The following is a 20,165-nucleotide window of genomic DNA, read 5'->3' as shown; positions in this document are numbered from 1 at the left end:
TAAAGAAAAAAAATACACCTTATGACTTATGGGCACGTTGCGGGCAATAAGGAGTGAAATTTGATATAATTGAAAATATAAAGGAGTGCAGAAAAATATTAAAATTAATATAATATAATGTATGTAATAAATATAGAATTACGAGCATTAGTAATAATAATAATTAATAATATCAGCCCTGTATTAAATACTTGCCCACTGCTGAGCACGGGCCTCCTCTACTACTGTGAGGGATTAGGCCTTAGTCCACCACGCTGGCCTAGTGCGGATTGGTAAACTTCACACACCTTCGAAATTCCTATAGAGAACTTCTCAGATGTGCAGGTTTCCTCACGATGTTTTCCTTCACCGTTAAAGCGAACGATAAATTCACAAAGAATACACACATGATTTTTTTAGAAAAGTCAGAGGTGTGTGCCCTTGGGATTTGAACCTGCGGACATTCGTCTTGGCAGTCCGTTCCACACCCAACTAGGCTATCGCCGCTTATAGAGCACTAGTAAACATTTATTAATATTATCGACGCATAGTTGATTCTTCTGATAGTGTCAATGTCTATAAACTACAATAAACATCAAACAGGTGACGAAATTTCTTGTTTTCCCTCTCTGCTATAAAAATATATGAATATTCCCCACATTCAATATTCCTCAGATTTCAAAAACCAATATTTTTTCATAATATGTTAATATGAAACGTGAGAGACGCCTACATAACCTACTTTCGATTATCCTAAATATTCTTTTGATCGCAATAAGTTTTGCTTCATTGGATCTTACACGTGGCACGTTTATTAATAAAATACTTGGAGAATTGAAATGTGTGATAAAATCATTTTTATTAATGGTCCGACCCCTGGCCTAATGGTAGGGTATATAGGCTAAGGATTGACAGGCCTTGGGATCAATTTCTAGATAAGGCAACACTAAGATTAAGTTCTCTAAAAGAGCTGATGATAATTCAGTTACCAGTATTAATAATAAAGTCAATTTGTTCAAAAAGGTTAATTGGAAAAAGAATATTATGCCTAAATGAACTTCTGATAAAGTTGAATTTACTTGAAATAACTAATCTTATACGAAGGTTACGTTTACGTGACGCACTACATACTAGGAAATAAAATGGCGACCGAAAATAACAAAAGAGTACGGGAATACGTTGGATCCCTGAATCGTATCGGGGTGGACCGCGCTGGATTATTTTAGAACTTCGGTAACAACGTTACTTGGGAGCGCTGCTGGCTTTTTTTATCTATTTGCCGACCGAAGGACTGTTTTATGGCCACGGTTTACGGATTTCATTAGATTAGCGCTTCACCTGAATTCGGGTTGCTGATAGTTAAATGGCTGACACTTGAAGTATGCTACACAAAGTAATTCAATAAGGAAGTTCCTAAGGATTGATTTAGACTTTATCTTATAAAAGGTAGTAATTGAGATGTATTATTATATTCAGGTTAATACTTTTCTTGTTTTGGAAATGTATAATTAATATAATAATTTATTAAGTACTCAAAACCGGTCATGTGTGCAACACCTTTCATTGGATAAAAAAACTCAGTAATTTTTATTTAATTAGTCGTTTATTTAACGAACAGAGCACAGTAAATGTTGTCTCTGTCACACTCGCGCACCCCATGTCTATGACGTCACGGCTTAGTGCGTGTATTTTGACTGTTATTTGCCAATTACCTATCTCTTCCTGTTACTTTTTAAAAGTTTACAACTTATTTATTGTGGTGAAAATTTTAATATGTATAAAATGGTAATCGAAATTTCAAAGAAGATACATTAAAATACTGGGATAGAATGCCCATGACATTAAGCCCGCCTGTATACCATGTGTTCAGTGTAAAATAAAAATAAAAAAGTAAAAATACACATAATCTAAGGATTCAAGCTTTTTTTTTTTTTTCGAGTTCAAACTACACAAAAAATATAGCAAACATGATCGCATGCTCTTACTGCTTTTATAGGCGAATATATCTGATGCCATATACATAATTGTAAACTAAAATAAACTACATCTATCACAATAAAGTAATATATTTGAGAAACGATAAGCTCAAAAGGCAAGTTCATTTGGAACACACAAACATCCTGATTTATTTCTTACTAGATAATACGAAAGCGAAGTAACGTCTCAGTATGAAATATCGTTTGCAGTATTTTCTTTTATGTGCCAGTATATCATTTATCTCAACATCCTGGGTGGATGGGCAGAAATATCAATTGTGAGAATAAGCATTTATAAATAACTGGACCGTTCTCTTATGAGGTCAAGTTTTATTTGGAATGCTCGACTAAATATTATCAATTTTAATATATAATCTCGTGACATCTTTATTATTGGATGATCCGACTATCTTGTTTAGTAAGCTTAAATCATCATCAACATCATCAGCCACATAAAGTCCACTGCTGAAAATAGGCCTCTCCTAAGGATATCCAGACGTATCTGTCGAAAGTGGACTACATCCAGCGTGTTCCTGCGACCTTTATCAATTCGTCTGTCCACCTTGCAAACGTCCAACGCTGCGCTTAAATAAGGAGATAAAATGTTTTATACTGCGAGTGTCATCATTGCTGGAGGCACAAAAACCGATCCTCTAAATCGACACATTCATTTCATACATTTCCTCCAGCACTGCTTGTGCTGCACAGCACAGCTTTTTGTTTAATATAAAAAAAGTTAACAAATAAAATAAAATTTATTTAATTTTCCTATGCATGACAGGTCACCATAATTTGGTGTTGTGGTCCCACAGCTCCAGTGGCGCAATTGGTTAGCGCACGGTACTTATAGCGCAGTACGTGAGCCATGCCGGGGTTGTGAGTTCGAGCCTCACCTGGAGCATTGTTTTGTATTACTCATATATAATTATCCGCTAGAAGAGGCCGTTTTTGATCAAATGGATACTTTAAAGAATTACATTTATAAATGTAAATAACAATCTGCAGCTACTTTGAATTCTAAGGAGAAAATATTCTAGATCTATCTTAATTTTCTTTTTAAATACGACTTCGCAGAATATATTAAAATTAATTTGAATTCTATTTAATAGCTTTTTGTTACGTCTACGAACCCGAGAAAGCTATTCCGGAATGTAAGACCCATTAAATACTACTTAAATGAAATAAAAGTAGCTTATGTTATATGCTCTCACTTTTTCAACTAGATTAAAACAAAATTACGCCAGTTGCCACATCCATAGGTAGTACAACACAAAGATACACATTGCTTTATGGAATGATACTCATTCAATTTCTTTTAATAGTATTCAAAGTATTATTATCGTAAATGTTAAACCGCATGTTCTACGTTAAGATGGCAATTACCTGAAACAAAACAATGCTCCAGGTGAGGCTCGAACTCACAACCCCGGCATGGCTCACGTACTGCGCTATAAGTACCGTGCGCTAACCAATTGCGCCACTGGAGCTGCGAGAACATAACACCAAATTATGATGACCTGTCGTTTATGAGAATAAAAAAAAATCTTTTAATAGATGCATAAGTTTGTATTTTGTTAGAAGTAATCGCAAAAATCAGTGAATCGATTATAAGTAATGTGGCACACATTTAGACCGCATTCTGGATCAACATATTATTACAGGCTACTTTTTGTGTCGGCAAATGATACAATGGATCTTTTAATATAGAAAGGTCTTTCACCTTTAACTTTCATATTCATAGGGGAATAATTATAGGGGCGTTGTCCATATCAAATGTCAAGAAAGATCGATTAAACTGCCCTATTTATACACTCATGTTATCGATACGTGCCATTAGCATGTTTGTTAACTCTTTAGAAGATGAATATTTTTTTATTAATTATGCTATGCGATTTCAAATCATTTCAATTCATTTCATGGACTAAAGCAATTCCAAAAACACAGCCAAGCCGTTGCTTACCGAGAGAGTCGAATAATCCTTTATTAGGCTCCACCTGCGCAATATTACGGAAGTCATGTTCAAAATTCAATGTTTTTATACCTACTAATTCATTCTCATTTTCTTGCTAATAATTTGAATACACTTTGTATATTATAATGGAACATAGAGTACACGGGTTAACCTTATTTTCTCTCAGCCAACTTATTTATCTGAAACCCCTAAAGCAAGGGACGGACTGGCGCCAAACTATCTACTAAATACCTAATAAGTGACTACAGCCTTCCATAAAAATAAAATCCCAAGGAATTCTGATTGTTTTGCCGGTATCCAGCGGCACATTGCTAAATTCTACGGAGTATTTTTTTATACGTGCAAGGCAGTGACCCCACTAACCTGATGTTAAGTGGAATGGCGTCCAATAGAATGTCTCCTGAAGAGAGATGATTAAGTACCCTTCGGCAGTCGACACATTTATGCCGTCCTGTTGGAACCGGATATACACAGGCTGATCTCGGAACGCAACACATTACGTGGGCCACTATGGCGGGTTTCACAACCTTTTATACGGTGATCGCTATCCGGGCTTTAAAATATATCCTGTTTCCAAGTTTTCAACGAAATCCCTAAAGATTGTAGGATTTTTATATGATAGTTCAGAGATAAAATTTTCATCGATCTCAACTATTAAAATAGATTTTTATGAGAATATAAAATGAATGATCGGCGGGTTTGACGATCAAATGATGCTAGGGTAGTCATAAAACTAATACTTTACTCCTTTTTTACTCCATAGTACGACAAATTTCAGCGCATTATGTAGCCTTATGCTTTATGCTGCTATAGAAAGACATTTTTTTACTTTTTTTAATTCTGTTTTAATCACGAGATAACCTTCCCATTCGCCTGATGATAAGCGATACGACCGCCCATAAACAGTAGAAACACCATCCAACGCCTAGAATTACAAAGTATTGTTTGGTATTCCACTGCGCTCGAAACTCGCTCGTTTGCGGCTTAGAAAAGGCTTCAGCATTATGCCAGCCTTACTGACGCACATCGCCTCGTCCCTGGACGCAACTTACTTTGACACGCTACTATAGTGATTTTTTCATAATAGATACTGATATATAAAATACTTTAGGTGAATAATACAAAAATAGTATGATAAAGTAAAATATATCATATAATATGTGTTTTTTTCTGCTTTTCTTCTTCGGGTAGTCATCGCTTAGGTAGCTAGTGAAAGGCTGGTAGGTTAGCTAGGTTAGGGCTTTTATTGTCCTCATCGGTGAGGATCGCAACGGGTTAGCCTTATATTTCCCCCTACCTGCCAATCCGAGCTGGCTACTTTGTTTTACCTTATGCCTTGTATTCCATAAGAATTTTATCCCTAATATAAAATATCTGTAGTTATAATATAAGTGATCTTGAGAGTTATTCAGAAATAATAATAATTATTCTTAGAATTTTTTTGACGTATCATAAGTGCAACTTTGTTCGCCTACGTGATAAATAAAGTATTTGTTTTAATAGTCTAGAAAAATCCTTTTCAAATTCTGGTTCGGTATAAACATCAAATATACCCAAAAACTGATCAAATGACAAGAACATATAGATACATACATATAATATATAAAAATCTTGTCAGCTGAACATTTTTATCGTATTTTATAATAAACCTAAATCAGGTCATAAATATTCATAAACAATTGATATCATGTGAAGGACCAAATCTAATCAGATAATTTATCGATATTAACTTGCTAAAGACCTTTGGTTGCCAGTCTTATATGCACTCACTAAAGTAGAACATAAATTAGTAGTTTATTAAGATGTTAAAGTTTCTGTTGGTTTTTTGTGCTTGTGTCTACACAGTGACTGCTGGAAAGCATGATGCCTACAGGAGGTAATCTCTTATGCATCTCATTACAACTTATTTATTATTCATTGTCTTCATTAAAGCGGAAAGGTTCATTTTGATTGCGGTTATGAAAATCATGATTTCACTAATTAGTACTAAGGTCGAAAATAGATATTAAATTTCAGCCGTATGCGATAAAATCCTATTAATAACGTGTTATTCGAACACAAAATTGATAATGACTATCAATCTAGAAAATTTGCTGGTGGTAGGATATATTTTATATCCGCCAAGATAGCGACCAACGTAAACATGGTGTTAAAACCCGCCATAGTGGCCCACGTAAGTATGTCGCGTTCCGGGATCAGCCTGTGTATATCCGGTTCTAACAGGCCGGCATAACTGTGTCGACTACCGAGGGGTAATCATCTCTCGTTAATCGACATTCTATTGGGCCCACTTCCCATCCACTTACCCACTACACAATTTGCTGTTTATAAAACAAATGGAATCTAATTCTCAACATAGTATGCATGACCACAAACTCATATTTTATTTCCTAACAGTTATTCAGTCCACAATGTCCAAGTGAGAGACATGTCCGACCTCCAACTCCTCCAGGATCTCCAGTTAAACCTAGGAGTGGATATCTGGGAACATGGCATGGCAGGCGTAAGAGACGCGGTAGTGATGGTCTCGCCAGAAAAAGCTCGGAGCTTCCTGGAAGCTTTAGACGAGAATGGAATAGCTCACTCGCTCCATATCGCTGATGTTGCCAAGTAAGTTGTCATAGTTATTACTATTACCTATTGAACTATAAAGTTTTATATTAACTTTAAAATGCCCATGGTTATAATGATTTCTTATGTTTACGTGAATGATAAACATTAAAATTAATCTATTTTTCGGATTTAATTAATCTTTAATTAATCTATTTATCGCGGCGATTTGTTTGATTTTAATTCCTATGGTTATAATATTATATTCATAACTAAAGGCGAGTTTTTTTTCGGAAACTATTTTATTAGATATCCCGGCTCGGGCAATGTGATATAAATTTTTCTACTCAGTATCAGTCCGAAGTCTGAATTTGTCCACGATATGGCGATGGACTCGCCTTCTATTACATCATGGAACGGAAGACACATGGCAAAGTGTGTGTTCTGATTTCACTTCTGCCTACTCCTTAGGTGATAGCGGCGTGACGCGTGTTTGTGTTATATATTTATAATTCGGATTATTTGAACTAAAATAAATTTGAGAGTTTTATTTTTAGACATATTTAAAACATGTCTGAGACGCCTTAAATTGTTATGAAAAGTGGAATATACTTATTTTACTGAATTAATATGTTTTAATATACTTCTGAAATAATACCTAGCACAATTTAGCTTGGTTTTTTACTATTTCATAGATCAGCTACACTTAGATATCTAATCAACAAAATGTATGTGTACAAAAATATTTATAAAAAAGGCATCAATTCAAATCGCCAGATCACTAGAAGAACACGAAAATGACCTAGCATCATACAGAAGCAGCCGACAAAACAGAATGATCTTCAACGACTATCCGCGATATGCTGAGGTAAGGTTAACAATTTTATGCTATATTGGACATTAAGATCGGTGAAACCTACATAACTTCTACTGACCCCCCAAGTAATGGTAAAAAAGAAAAAAAAAACATTAATAGTGATACTAATGAGTACTGGTGATAAAAGAGATAACACTGATGATAATAAAAATAGAGAGAATGTAATTAGTGTAATTAGTTTATCGGTATTATTTAAATAAATCGTTTTATCATCGAAATGACAATCTTTGGGATTGCTCTGATTCTGAATATTAGTTTACTAATACCGTAAAATTACCTACTGCTACAGACTAGTAATTCAAAAATATGAGTAATGTAAAATTCTTACCAACTGCTATTTGCAATGATACTCAAAAAATAAAGATTGGTATTAACACTCAGTCTGGCTACTCAAAATTGTACAAATTGGGACAATTAGGACAATTTCGAGCGAGCAAAAGTTAATTTAAATAAATATAAAGATTTAAACGTCGATTTGTATTTTTTCTCAAGTTTCATATTACCATAATACACCTATCTTATTTATCTCTGCACCACCCTAAGGTTGACTGGAAGAGAATGCCTATAACATTAGGTCCGCCTATATATATTTATATATTAAATGCAATAAAAAAAAATAGGAATAGCTATATCGCACCAATAATTGTCTGTATCATCAGGTAGACGCCTATATGGAGAGGATAGCGGCCACCTATCCCAACCTAGTCACGTTGGTCAACGCTGGACCCAGCTTTGAAGGCCGTGACATCAAATACTTGAAGGTAACATTAATCTTTTTTTTTATTGCTGTGTACGAAGAGACGAGTTCGTCGTTGGCCTGATGGTAAGCAATATGACCGCTCATAAACAGTAGAAACACCATCCAACACCTTGAATTACAAAATATTGTTTGGTATTTCACTACGCTCGCCATCCTGAGACATGAGATGTTAACTCTCATTATGTCGAGTAGTTACACTGGCTACAATGTCCTTCAAACCGAAACCCAACAATGACTACACACTGTTTCTTGGCGGTAGAAATATACTTTGCGGTGGTACCTATCCAGGGGGACTCTCACATATGAGAGGCCGACCACCATCTTCCAATTAAATATCAATAATTACGCCACAAGGAGGTAATTTTATAAGTGTAGTTGTAGAAAGTATATTAACATCTTTAAATACTATATGGCGAATTTTAAGTCACCTCCAAAATGACAAAAGATATTGAATTCATATAATTTGCTTGGATTACGCATTAAGATAAAACACACTTTTTTAATGTTTGAATGACAAAGATTTAAAAACAATGCTCCAGGTGAGGCTCGAACTCACAACCCCGGCATGGCTCACGTACTGCGCTATAAGTACCGTGCGCTAACCAATTGCGCCACTGGAGCTGTGAGACCACAACACCAAATTATATAGACCTCTGATATTGTACGCAACGAACGAATAGCAATGTCAAAAAATATAACTTATTTGAATTCATCGCGATGTACTTTGCCAAATACTTAGTAGTACAGTAGTTGGCAAACAATAAATTACTGGGAAATGAAATTCTTTTCAGTGGAACTATGTATTGCGTATAGTTTTCTAATGTCTGTTCTTCTTCTTCAACCTATCCATTAACCATTCCGATATAGAGTTAGCATAAGTGGCAATATAATATTCATTCAAGTTTCTATATTGCGGAAATTATTTGAATTAGCTTTAATGGTCGGCCATACACTTAACGTCAACTTCATCTAAAAAAAAAATCCCGACAAATCATGTAAAAAATCACACACATAAACATGCTCGATGTCGGGAATCGAATAAAAAACCCTCAGTCTCTACATTCTTATGTATACGCCGATAGTAGACCAAAGAGGCGATAGCTTACGACTACTCATTCTTGTTCAAAGATCAGGCTTTGTATATTCCGTGTCAAAAATGTAGTTATAAATATATTGATCGGTGAGAGAATCATCTCTTGTCCATCAATACTTTATCGGTACGGCTCTCTACTTACTATCAGGTGCCGTGGGATAATTTCGCTGTGCCGGAATTAAAAATAAAATTGTTAATAGATTTCAACATCAAACTTCACGGACGCGAGCAAGCCGATCTACTTCATGGACGCGATGATGCACGCGCGCGAGTGGGTGACCACACCCGTGGCGCTGTACTCCATCCACCGGCTGCTGGAGAACAGGCGGCCCGAAGACCAGGACCTGCTCGACGACATCGACTGGATCATCCTGCCCATCGTCAACCCTGATGGATACGAATTCTCACACACTGATGTAAGTTCTACAAGACTTATGACATTAATGAAAATCGCTTTTATTAATGTATACTTACATGGTGTAAATTCTTTAAACTGGGGGATCACCATACAATACCTTAAAACTTCTTCTATAATATTGTGTTTTCATTCCTTTACACTTTATTTTTGTTATCTAGAATATCACTAATTAATTATTAATAATTGCTAATTTAACAACAATAAGAATCACAGCTTTAAAAAAACCTTCTCATTTCAGGACCGTCTTTGGCGTAAAACTCGCTCCGTGAACCTAAACGTGAGCACTGAGTGCGTCGGAGTGGACGCCAACAGAAACTTCGACATCGCCTTCAATACTCTCGGCGTCTCCCCCAACCCTTGCGAAGAGACCTTTCCGGGTCCTTATGCTTTCTCCGAGGTCGAAACTGCGTACATTCGCGACATTCTCTTCGAATACCTTCCCCGAATCCAACTTTACAACAACATCCACAGCCACGGAAACTACATTTTTTTCGGTTTTGGTAATAGGACCCTGACGCCTAACGCCGTCCATTTGCACCATGTAGGCTCAGCTATGGGGGCCATTATGGACACGATGAAATTATTCCAAGCACGCTTTTATTTAGTTGCAAACAGTGGGATAGTATTGTATCCTACATCTGGAACGGCTCAGGATTATGCACAAGTAAGTCTTTTATTTTACCTGATCAATATCAATTGACTTACCTTCCTTTATTGACAGCAACAGAACTATTGCATGTTTTCTCGCTGTTCGACAATCAGACTACCAAGTGACCAAAAATTCAAAAATACTCAATATATACATGATCAACACCGCTCCAATATATACAGAACTAGAGAAACTGACGAGAGCCTGCGGACGAACTTTACAAGTAAAAATAGGGATTTGCAAGCTGGATACATTTATATATATTTGAATACTATGAGTATAGAAACTAGTTCAGGGCATAACACGTTGTTTAGATTCCTTTTTTTATCTTACCTACGTAGAGACAGTATTAATGGCTTACAAAGAATTCTCTCTAGAAAAATTCTCGGGTTAGACATTGTCAAAATAATGATGATCGAGTTGCACTATTCATTCTCAATAATACGAGAGGTCTATATAATTTGGTGTTGTGGTCCCACAGCTCCAGTGGCGCAATTGGTTAGCGCACAGTACTTATAGCACAGTACGTGAGCCATGCCGGGGTTGTGAGTTCGAGCCTCACCTGGAGCATTGTTTTTAAACCTGTTGAGATTAAGATTGAAAACAGATAAATAAAAACTATTGATGGCAGAATTATGAATAATCTAGTAACGGATGAATGTACCTTGCCACTTTAGGGAGTCAGATCAGAGAAAACATCCTTTGATGAAGTTACTTTTTCCCTATCCTTCTTTATCCTGCAACGCGAAAGTGGCTTCATATTATACGGACCCTGAGAGTAATTACAATAAAAACCTTGTGTATGTACGTATACGATTAGATTTGGATTAGCACAGCCTGCTTTCTGCACAGCTGCTACTGTCCAATCGTGTGATTTACAACCACATATCATGTGATTTGACATTCTTATATTTTGAATTCTTAAAACTTTACAACTTCCAGACACTTTTATTTTAAATTCGTGTGTTTACTACTTAAAAAAAATAGTTTTCCCCCTAATAAAGACATACAACGGCTCAGACGCTATCAGCTATTACCCATGTTGATAAGAGCTGATAATGAACACGCGCTGTAGCTATCGCATAGTTATCTCATAGACAGACGATTAAATAAAATACAAGCAATGTTTACAACATTTTTTTTAGTTTTTCCTATCTCATCAATTAGTGACAACTGTCGCTTCTTATTGGACTTATTTGTTCGTATTTACTTGTATTTTCCTCTTCTATTATGATTTATCTACCATCCGACTGGCCAATTACATCCTAAAAATAATTATTATTAGCTATCGTGAACATCGTTTCTTAATACTCTTTAGTAAAATAAATGAAGATTGAGGGAATTTTCCCAATAGGAATAACTGACGTAATTATTAGTTTTCTCTGAAATAATGGTACCATCCCAGTAGCACCGACCGAATTGTACTCCAGGAAAACTTAAATCGTATACTTATTAACTAAGTTAATATTTTTCTAGGAAATCGGTGTCCAATTCTCCTACACCCTGGAGTTACCAGGCTACGGGTACGGCTTCACGGTGCCGCCGTGGTTCATGGCCCACATGGTGAAGGAGACGTGGGAAGGCATCGCCGTCTCGGCTCGGCTGGCCAGGATCCACTACAGGAGACGTTTCAACTAAAGCTCCCACCGGTCTCGTATTAGAGATATTGTAACACTTTTTTTAATTTTGTAATAAATGTGAAAAGGTATTTTGTGTTTTCATTGACACCTAAAGGGACAGGAGTTATAAGTTTAACTATGTCTCTATAATTTGTATGACACCTTAGGTATATAATATGTAACAGTAGTGAAGAGACACATAGTTCGTAGAACTGATGGCCGTTGGGGCGCAAAAGTTCTGGAGTGACGACCACGAACCGGAAGACGCAGCGTGGGCAGCAACGAGATAAGAGACAGCGACCTCCTGCGACATTCATAAGTCATCTCTCCACCTCGTGGACGTCCGACGCTACGCTTGCCAGTTCCTGGCCTCCAATCCAGAACGTTAATGGTATGGTAATTACTAAATGGTAAGTACAAGTTAGGCCAAAATGACGTCAACTATACACGCTGGTTCTCTCAACAATCGACAAAATGGCAGCTTACATAAATCATTTTAATAATATCTTAGCAGATCACAAACCGATCAATGTTTATAAAAATACACTGATATTTGATGCAGCTATCTAATCAGAAGATAATTTCTCGATAATAATTTATTGAAGAACCGTTTTTTGGAAATTACGATCAGTAGTGAACAAACATCAGTGGAACATACATAAGTTAGCAAAAATGCTGCTGAGGTTTCTGTTGACTTGCTGTGCTTGTGTCTACGCAGCGACAGCGAGCAAACACGACGCCTACAGGAGGTAATTTTTGTCCCGCAACGATTTATTATAAATTCATTGACTTTATAAATATATACCTTTATACTCAGAGAAATCCGTAAAAAGAACTTTTCAGGTGCGGAATATATTTTTTTTATAAATAGTACATATCTATTTCAAAATATTTTTTTCTTGCACTGTACCCAAAATTAATGCTCATTCTAAAATCCTACTTTCAAATCTAACATATAAGAATTAAACAATTAATGACTTGCTAAGCGCAAATCTCGAGAGCAGCTGAACCGATTTCGCTAATTCTTTTTTTTATAATATTCCTTGAAGTACAGGGTTGGTTCTTACTGAGAGAAAATTAAAAAAAATGCCTGAAAAAGTCTAAAAACAACACTTTTCTATATTCCCATACAAAAGATTCGTAATGATACTTAAAGACAATTTAAACTTTAATACAATAACATAAAGTTTAAGTTTTAGAATTGAGTGACGTTAGTATCGTAATGTAATGTCAATAATTGTCTAGCTGACCCGGGGTCCCGAATAGCAGAATAAGAATTAAAACAAAATAAAAAAATAAAGATTCGATTGTTAGGCGGTACGAAGTTCGCCGGGTCAGCTAATAATAAAATAAATTTAGTAATACACATCCACGTACCAAATATAAAATAATACATTATTTACACCTAGTTACTCCGTCCACACCATCCAAGTAAGACACGCCGATGACCTTCAACTAATACAAGATCTCCAATTTGACTTGGATCTCGATATCTGGCAGTATGGCATGGCTGGCCAGAGGGACGCGGAGGTGATGGTCTCACCAGAGAAAGCCCGTGAGTTCCTCTCCGCTTTAGACGAGAATGGATTAACGCACTCTATTCTTATTGCTGACGTTGCCAAGTAAGTTTTCATGTCTGCAATCGGCTATTTCTTTTACGTGTTTTTTTTAAGTTATATATTAATTACCAGGTCACTTTTCGTTCAAATCAACTGTATTTTTATAAAATGATTTTTTTAAGTGAATATATAAATTACCAGATCGCTAGAAGACCACGAGAATGACATCGCAGCACACAGAAGCAGCAGAAAAAACAGAATGATCTTCAACGACTATCCGCGATATGCTGAGGTAATGTTGATGATGTTGACGATTACAACAATATTAAAGATGACACCGGTAGCATCAGTTACGATCAGGATGAGGACAATGATATTTTTAATAGATGACAGTTAATCAATTATACTTTGACTAACATCTTTGCTTCCTCATTTCATTTTTATTAACATCTATAATCTTATCATAGGGGACCGTCCTGTGTTTGATTTTGTACATCATTCTATATGTAATGGTTAATAATACGAAAAATAAACGCTCCTGCGAAAACTGCATTAAAATTGGTTAAAAAATGAGTCAGTAATTCATATTTCAAATATTACTATGTGTCGAAGTGGGCGTGAACTGGGGATATGGCTTCATCTCTTTCTTTCGCACGCGTTGTAATGCCTAATGACGTCACATGCGGGCATTGCGCATCTTTTCTGTTTCTTGTTAGTTACCTCTTCTACCAAAATTGAAAGACTTATAACTTGTTGATTTTTTACCGGATTTAAATAATTCTTTCTGTGTTATAATTTATATAACGTAAATATTTTATAATAATAAAGAACAAAAATGTGTCCGGTCCCCTATTAAAATTGCTATTTATAACTTAAAGTAGTTGCATAAGATAAGAACACATTTTCCAAAGGCACATTAAAAAAGTTTCCCTAATTTAATCAGGTAGATTCATACATGGAGAGGATGGCAGCTACCTACCCCAACTTGGTTACGATAGTGAATGCTGGACCCAGTTTCGAAGGCCGTGCAATTAAATATTTGAAGGTAAGATCATTTAGGAGTATTGCAGATCCAGTGAAGTTATCTCACCACACTCCACAAGAAATGGCTGCAACGATCTGTCAGTATTTTATTATCATTTTGTTAGGACAAAAATATTCTTATGAGCGCATTTGTGCCACCTTTTGCTATAAAAACTCTGAGGGTTTGATAGACTTGGGCAGTTCGTAGTTGACAAGTTTTATAAGTCGGTTGGTTAGTGAAATGAAAGTATTTCTGTAGCCAGTTATAGCCTTTTTTACAAAATCACTTTAGTTCACAACAACATAATAATTTCGAAACTGACATTTGCTTTGACCAATCGCTGAACTAATCATAAGTTGGTGAGGGAAAAGTAAATAACTTCGCTGTTGTAATGTTTATAGTACGCATGGCGCTATAAATGAGGCTGGCTGTACTCCTTACAAAAACATTATGTTTGGAAACAAATATTTATAATGGACATAATCGCGAAAGGACTTGAGAATTTATAATTACTGGTATTTTATGGAAGCTTAGATATCAATATTTAAAAACAATGCTCCAGGTGAGGCTCGAACTCACAACCCCGGCATGGCTCACGTACTGCGCTATAAGTACCGTGCGCTAACCAATTGCGCCACTGGAGCTGTGCCCACACAAATCCAAATTATATAGACCTCTAACCGCAATATTTATGCATGAAAAATACTAAAATGACGTGTCTATCATAATCACTGGTAACAATCTATATTCAATTCAATACAACTGACATAATAGTTACGTACGATAACAATAAATTATTACCAAAACCCCTATGGATCACTTACATAAGTTTTATAATTATTGTCCGAATTAATTTTCAGGGAATTCATTCTAAAAACACGTAGAAAGTGATGTCTGATCGAAGAAACTCAACCATACCACGATAGATGAAATCTTTTCCAATTTACCAATTTCTCAACCCGTACAAAAGTCACAAAAGTAGCTGAACAATTAAAAATAAAATATATTTTTTGGATCTTATCGGGGTTTTTATATTATAATTATTGGCGTAAACATAAGAAAGAATTGTCTGAATAAATTCAAAACTTCAAAGCACCGATACACGTAAAGTATTTTTGCTTCGTTACTTTTTACGTAGCACAATAAATTCGTTTCATTTTATTTTATGAAGAAAAATGTTTTTCGTAAGAACACTAAGTGTGTATCGATTTTAAGTTTTGAATTTGTTAAGCTACTTATGTGGGTAGATGTACCAACTTAATTCGAATTATGTCCATAGATTTCAACAACAAACTTCACGGACGCGAGCAAGCCGATCTACTTCATGGACGCGATGATGCACGCGCGCGAGTGGGTGACCACACCCGTGGCGCTGTACTCCATCCACCGTCTGTTGGAGAACAGGCGGCCCGAAGACCAGGACCTGCTCGACGACATCGACTGGATCATCCTGCCCATCGTCAACCCTGATGGATACGAATTCTCACATACTGATGTAAATTTTAATTTTTTGTTCGTATTATTATACCAGTTGCACCTCTGCCTACACCTTCTAGAATAAAGGGTGTGAGTATGTGCGCATGTGATTTATTACCTTAGAAATCATGAGCGAACAAAGAGAAAGCCAGCAATGACGCTTAATATATTGACATCCTTGAAAAACAAACATTGGTGGACTACCATTGTAGACTTGAAGGACAAGAAATTTCGAAACAATTTATTTTATATTTTAAATAAGGTAGTATAAATAGTATTTGATAGAATAGAACATACAGCAACACAGCAATCTAAAAACATACACAATTCTTTATTACAGAACCGCCTCTGGCGCAAGACTCGCTCCGTGAACCTGAACGTTAGCACCGAGTGCATCGGCGTCGACGCCAACAGGAACTTCGACATCGAGTTTAACACCACCGGTGTCTCCACCAACCCTTGCTCCAATTTGTTCCCTGGACCTTACGCTTTCTCCGAGGTTGAAACTCAATACGTTCGCGACATTTTATTAGAATATCTTCCCCGGATCCAGCTGTACAACGACATCCACAGTCATGGGAACTACGTTCTGTTTTGCTATGCGAATAAAACTCTGCCACCAAATGCAGCTCATATCCACCATATAGGAGCTGCCATGGGTGCTATTATGGACTCCATAAAACTTCCACAAGCTAGGTTTTATTTAGTTGGAAACAGTGGGTTGGTGCTGTATCCTACGTCTGGAAGTGCTGACGACTATGCACAGGTAAGATTAAGAATATGATCCTATTTCTTTTGCCGGATTACAATAGTCATATACAGGGTCTTTTTACATTGCGTTAATAAATGAAACTAAATACTCGTCTTTACCCCTGCTAACATCTTGCTAAAAATCATCCATGAGTAAGGAATATTTACACCTAAAATCCCGGTGTCACTTTTCTGATTTTTGTAGTTTAGTGAGAATATGGCGTGTGCGTGCGTGTAATTCTGATGTTGTTGTTCGAAACTTACTTTTTTATTTTACATTGACGGTTGGAATAAGTAGCTTATTATAAAATCCTATTTGCGTGAAGATAAGTATTTCGTTTAATTTAGTAACTTAATGTTAAAATGACGAATGCGTAAATATTTATAATACTTAGAATAGGTAATTAATATTCAATATTTGAGTAAATTATCAATTTAAAAAATAATAAAAAAACACAAGTAAATACCGCGGTCAATTCCTGTTATCATAATAGTAGTTGGATCCAATCTTTTACATCATGGGACAGATATAATTTGTATATTACTTAAACTATTTATTCTCGCAACTACGAGAGGTCTATATAATTTGGTGTTGTGGTCTCACAGCTCCAGTGGCGCAATTGGTTAGCGCACGGTACTTATAGCGCAGTACGTGAGCCATGCCGGGGTTGTGAGTTCGAGCCTCACCTGGAGCATTGTTTTTAATTCTTACAAACTACAGAACCAGTATATAGTATATTATGGTTTAAGTACATTGGGTTCAACGGTTTTACGTAATCTCGTAGTCTTGCTGATTTACGAAATTTAAACCCATTTAATACCACCCTAGTCCATTTAACACATAGATAAATAATTTCATTCATTATGTTTTTTGTTCTCCCTAATTTATTTGTTGTGAATCCGTAATGCTATATGCTTATCATGTTAAATAAACAACTGATATCTTTTTAATACCACTAATTATATTTACTTCAAAGTAATATAAGTAACTAATTAGTGTTACTTTAGTCAATTAATTTGTAATGTCTGCAAAGGAAAGTAAAAAAATCGTCAGTAATTATAAGGCATTTCAAACAGCGTAATATGTACGGATGACGACGCGCATATAAAAAAAATACATATCTAATTCATAATACAGTGGAGTTATTACCGTCCGGTTATCAGATCATTGGAAAAAAGGTCGTATATACAGGCCCTTACAATTCATACCTAACCCAAATTTGTTCTATAAATTCCATAGCTAACTCCGCAATAAACTCATATAATGAATTAGATGTAATAAACGATTACAAGCTGATAACAACTGATAGTGAACACGCGTCATGTCGGTCGCGCGGTTACCTCAATTAGTTGCAAAGATGGCGAATGACACTGGAATTTTTAACTTTTTCTAATAAACGGTACCTCGCTTGGTTTTCTGCGTCAAAAAGCGACAATATTCTAGTTGGGTGTGGAACTGACTACCTAGATGGATGTCCGCAGGATCAAAACTCAAGGGCACAAACCTCTGATTTTTCTAAAATGATGTGTGTTTTATTTGTGAATTATCGCTCGCTATAACGGTGAAGAAAAACACCGTGAAGAAATCTGCATACTTGAGAAATTCTCTATAGGAATTTTGAAGGCGTGTGAAATTTACCAAGCCGTACTAGGCCAGCGTGGTGGACTAAGGCCTTATCCCTCTTAGTAGTAGAGGAGGTGCCTAGCAGTGGGATAGTATATAATACAGGGCTGATATATTATTATTCATTCTCTGAATGAAAATTAAGAAAACAGTCTGGTGTTCACCAACGTCTAAAAACATCTTATATAGTGTCAGATTAATCTTGGTTACCCGTTCTAATAAAATGGCTGTGTATTTTGCAGTCCTATAAACTAACTGTGAGTTATAATAAACAGCAAATTAATTACGTTAAATCTGTGTTAAGTATAAAATGGTACAAATCGAACAGTCGAACGGAACCGGCAGGTCCCTCTCATTTTATGCGTTGGGCTGGTTCGACCCTCGCTGTTCGTATGAAAACGTAAGTTTCACGAAATAGTACTTATATCGTAGTTATAGTAGGGGTTCAGACTTCAAATGTGCTGCAAATGTAACTGACTAAAACACGCCTTTACGAGAAAATATTCACTATAGGCCTTGAAGTCTTGAAAATAAGACACACTTTGCTTTACAGGTGGTTGGCGTCCCGTTCTCTTATACGATGGAGTTGCCAGGTTACGGGTACGAGTTCATGGTGCCGCCGTCGTACATGGACCACATGGTGAAGGAGACGTGGGAAGGCATCGCCGTCTCGGCGCGGCTGGCCAGGATCCACTACAGAAGACGGTTTAACTAAATCCGTCTTATTGAAGTCTTTTTTTGAAATTTTTGTAATAAAATTAAAAAGGAATTTTGTGTTTTATTCCATCTGCATCTATTATCCTCGATGTAGTGCGCGTGTGCTGAGCACCAGGGCTTACGTTTCAACAATTCTGCGTGTTTTATTTATTAATTATTTCACCAGAACTGGGTCCACATAGAATCGACATCGGGTAAGCGACCGGTCGTAAAAACTAACATAAATCCTACGTGCGACATACTTTTATATTTAATCGACATAACATTAGAGTGGTATAATTTGGTATATCATATTCAAGTTTTATGATATCCAATGAAACAGAAAAACTGATTACGGGAACGAAATCTTTCCATTCATAAATTGTAAGGTCAAATAATAGAGGAAGTATTAAACTAAATACCGATACGTGCATAGATATGAAATGCAAATGAATTGCGTACACGCATGAGACATGAGTCGACCTCCTTTCCGGCCGGCCATCCGCTCGTCGCAAATGTACCTACCATATACGTGATACTAGATAGCGATATACGTTAGACCATTCATGTACTATAATTCATGTTACAACGCTTAATGATTTCTTATGTTTAGGCGAATGTTAGACATTAAAATTAAACTAATTTTCGGATTCTATCGCGGTTTTTTGTATTTTATTTTTCTCCCGACGTTTCCAAGACTTTGCAGCCTTCATGGTCACGGGGGGGACTGAGGTGTTGTTCATCCGCAAAGTCAAAGTTACAATATCTACCTACATTTTACAATTATACAATTTTTTGAAAAATGTTTGCTGTTGGTGATCCGATCTACGCAGAATGAGCTCACAGTGTCTTGCAGTTACAACGCTTTTTAGATACTTACTGTCTCCTAGAAGAGGGGGCAATTTTCAAGATTTAGACTTGTCAACGCACATATTTAATTAAATTATGTCAGTCAACGGACATTCAAAATGTCAGGTGATGTACAAACTTAAACTGTTTTTTCATTTTGTTCAGCGTGTCGCATGAACTATATTTCGTTAATACATGTTGTCATATTTATATTCAATAAATGGTTTTCATTTTATTTTTAAAATAAAATAAAAATATTCGCAAAATTTACCCACTTATCGAATAAAACGAAAT

The 20,165-nt window shown here is 36.0% G+C and overlaps 2 protein-coding genes and 6 non-coding genes across 8 annotated transcripts; 5 read left to right on the top strand and 3 right to left on the bottom strand.

The window, feature by feature from the left end:
• Positions 1–2,766: 2,766 nt before the first annotated feature.
• On the top strand, positions 2,767–2,856 carry Trnai-uau. Its single transcript is given in 2 exon segments — positions 2,767–2,804; positions 2,821–2,856. It is a non-coding gene; the product is annotated as a tRNA-Ile (tRNA).
• A 496-nt stretch (positions 2,857–3,352) lies between these two features.
• Trnai-uau lies at positions 3,353–3,442 on the bottom strand. Its single transcript is given in 2 exon segments — positions 3,353–3,388; positions 3,405–3,442. It is a non-coding gene; the product is annotated as a tRNA-Ile (tRNA).
• Positions 3,443–5,649: 2,207 nt separating this feature from the next.
• Positions 5,650–12,040, top strand: LOC115442413 (carboxypeptidase B). Its single transcript, XM_030167445.2, is given in 8 exon segments — positions 5,650–5,803; positions 6,325–6,537; positions 7,255–7,345; positions 8,014–8,115; positions 9,408–9,623; positions 9,864–10,289; positions 11,751–11,906; positions 11,908–12,040. Coding segments are annotated over 8 exon segments (1,317 nt in total). The 5' UTR covers positions 5,650–5,729; the 3' UTR covers positions 11,947–12,040.
• Positions 8,646–8,735, bottom strand: Trnai-uau. The gene is given in 2 exon segments: positions 8,646–8,681; positions 8,698–8,735. It is a non-coding gene; the product is annotated as a tRNA-Ile (tRNA).
• On the top strand, positions 10,755–10,844 carry Trnai-uau. The gene is given in 2 exon segments: positions 10,755–10,792; positions 10,809–10,844. It is a non-coding gene; the product is annotated as a tRNA-Ile (tRNA).
• Positions 12,041–12,491: 451 nt separating the features above from the next.
• Positions 12,492–19,095, top strand: LOC115442412 (carboxypeptidase B). Its single transcript, XM_030167443.2, has 7 exons — positions 12,492–12,642; positions 13,303–13,515; positions 13,654–13,744; positions 14,396–14,497; positions 15,756–15,971; positions 16,293–16,718; positions 18,880–19,095. Exons 1-7 carry the CDS (start codon positions 12,566–12,568, stop codon positions 19,039–19,041), a joined length of 1,287 nt encoding a protein of 428 aa, XP_030023303.2. The 5' UTR covers positions 12,492–12,565; the 3' UTR covers positions 19,042–19,095.
• On the bottom strand, positions 15,031–15,120 carry Trnai-uau. The gene is given in 2 exon segments: positions 15,031–15,066; positions 15,083–15,120. It is a non-coding gene; the product is annotated as a tRNA-Ile (tRNA).
• Trnai-uau lies at positions 17,308–17,397 on the top strand. The gene is given in 2 exon segments: positions 17,308–17,345; positions 17,362–17,397. It is a non-coding gene; the product is annotated as a tRNA-Ile (tRNA).
• Positions 19,096–20,165: the final 1,070 nt, after the last annotated feature.

This window comes from Manduca sexta, chromosome 9 (genome assembly GCF_014839805.1).
Source record: "Manduca sexta isolate Smith_Timp_Sample1 chromosome 9, JHU_Msex_v1.0, whole genome shotgun sequence".
Taxonomy (NCBI): Eukaryota; Metazoa; Arthropoda; class Insecta; order Lepidoptera; family Sphingidae; genus Manduca; species Manduca sexta.
This window is presented reverse-complemented; position numbering and strand designations above follow the sequence as displayed.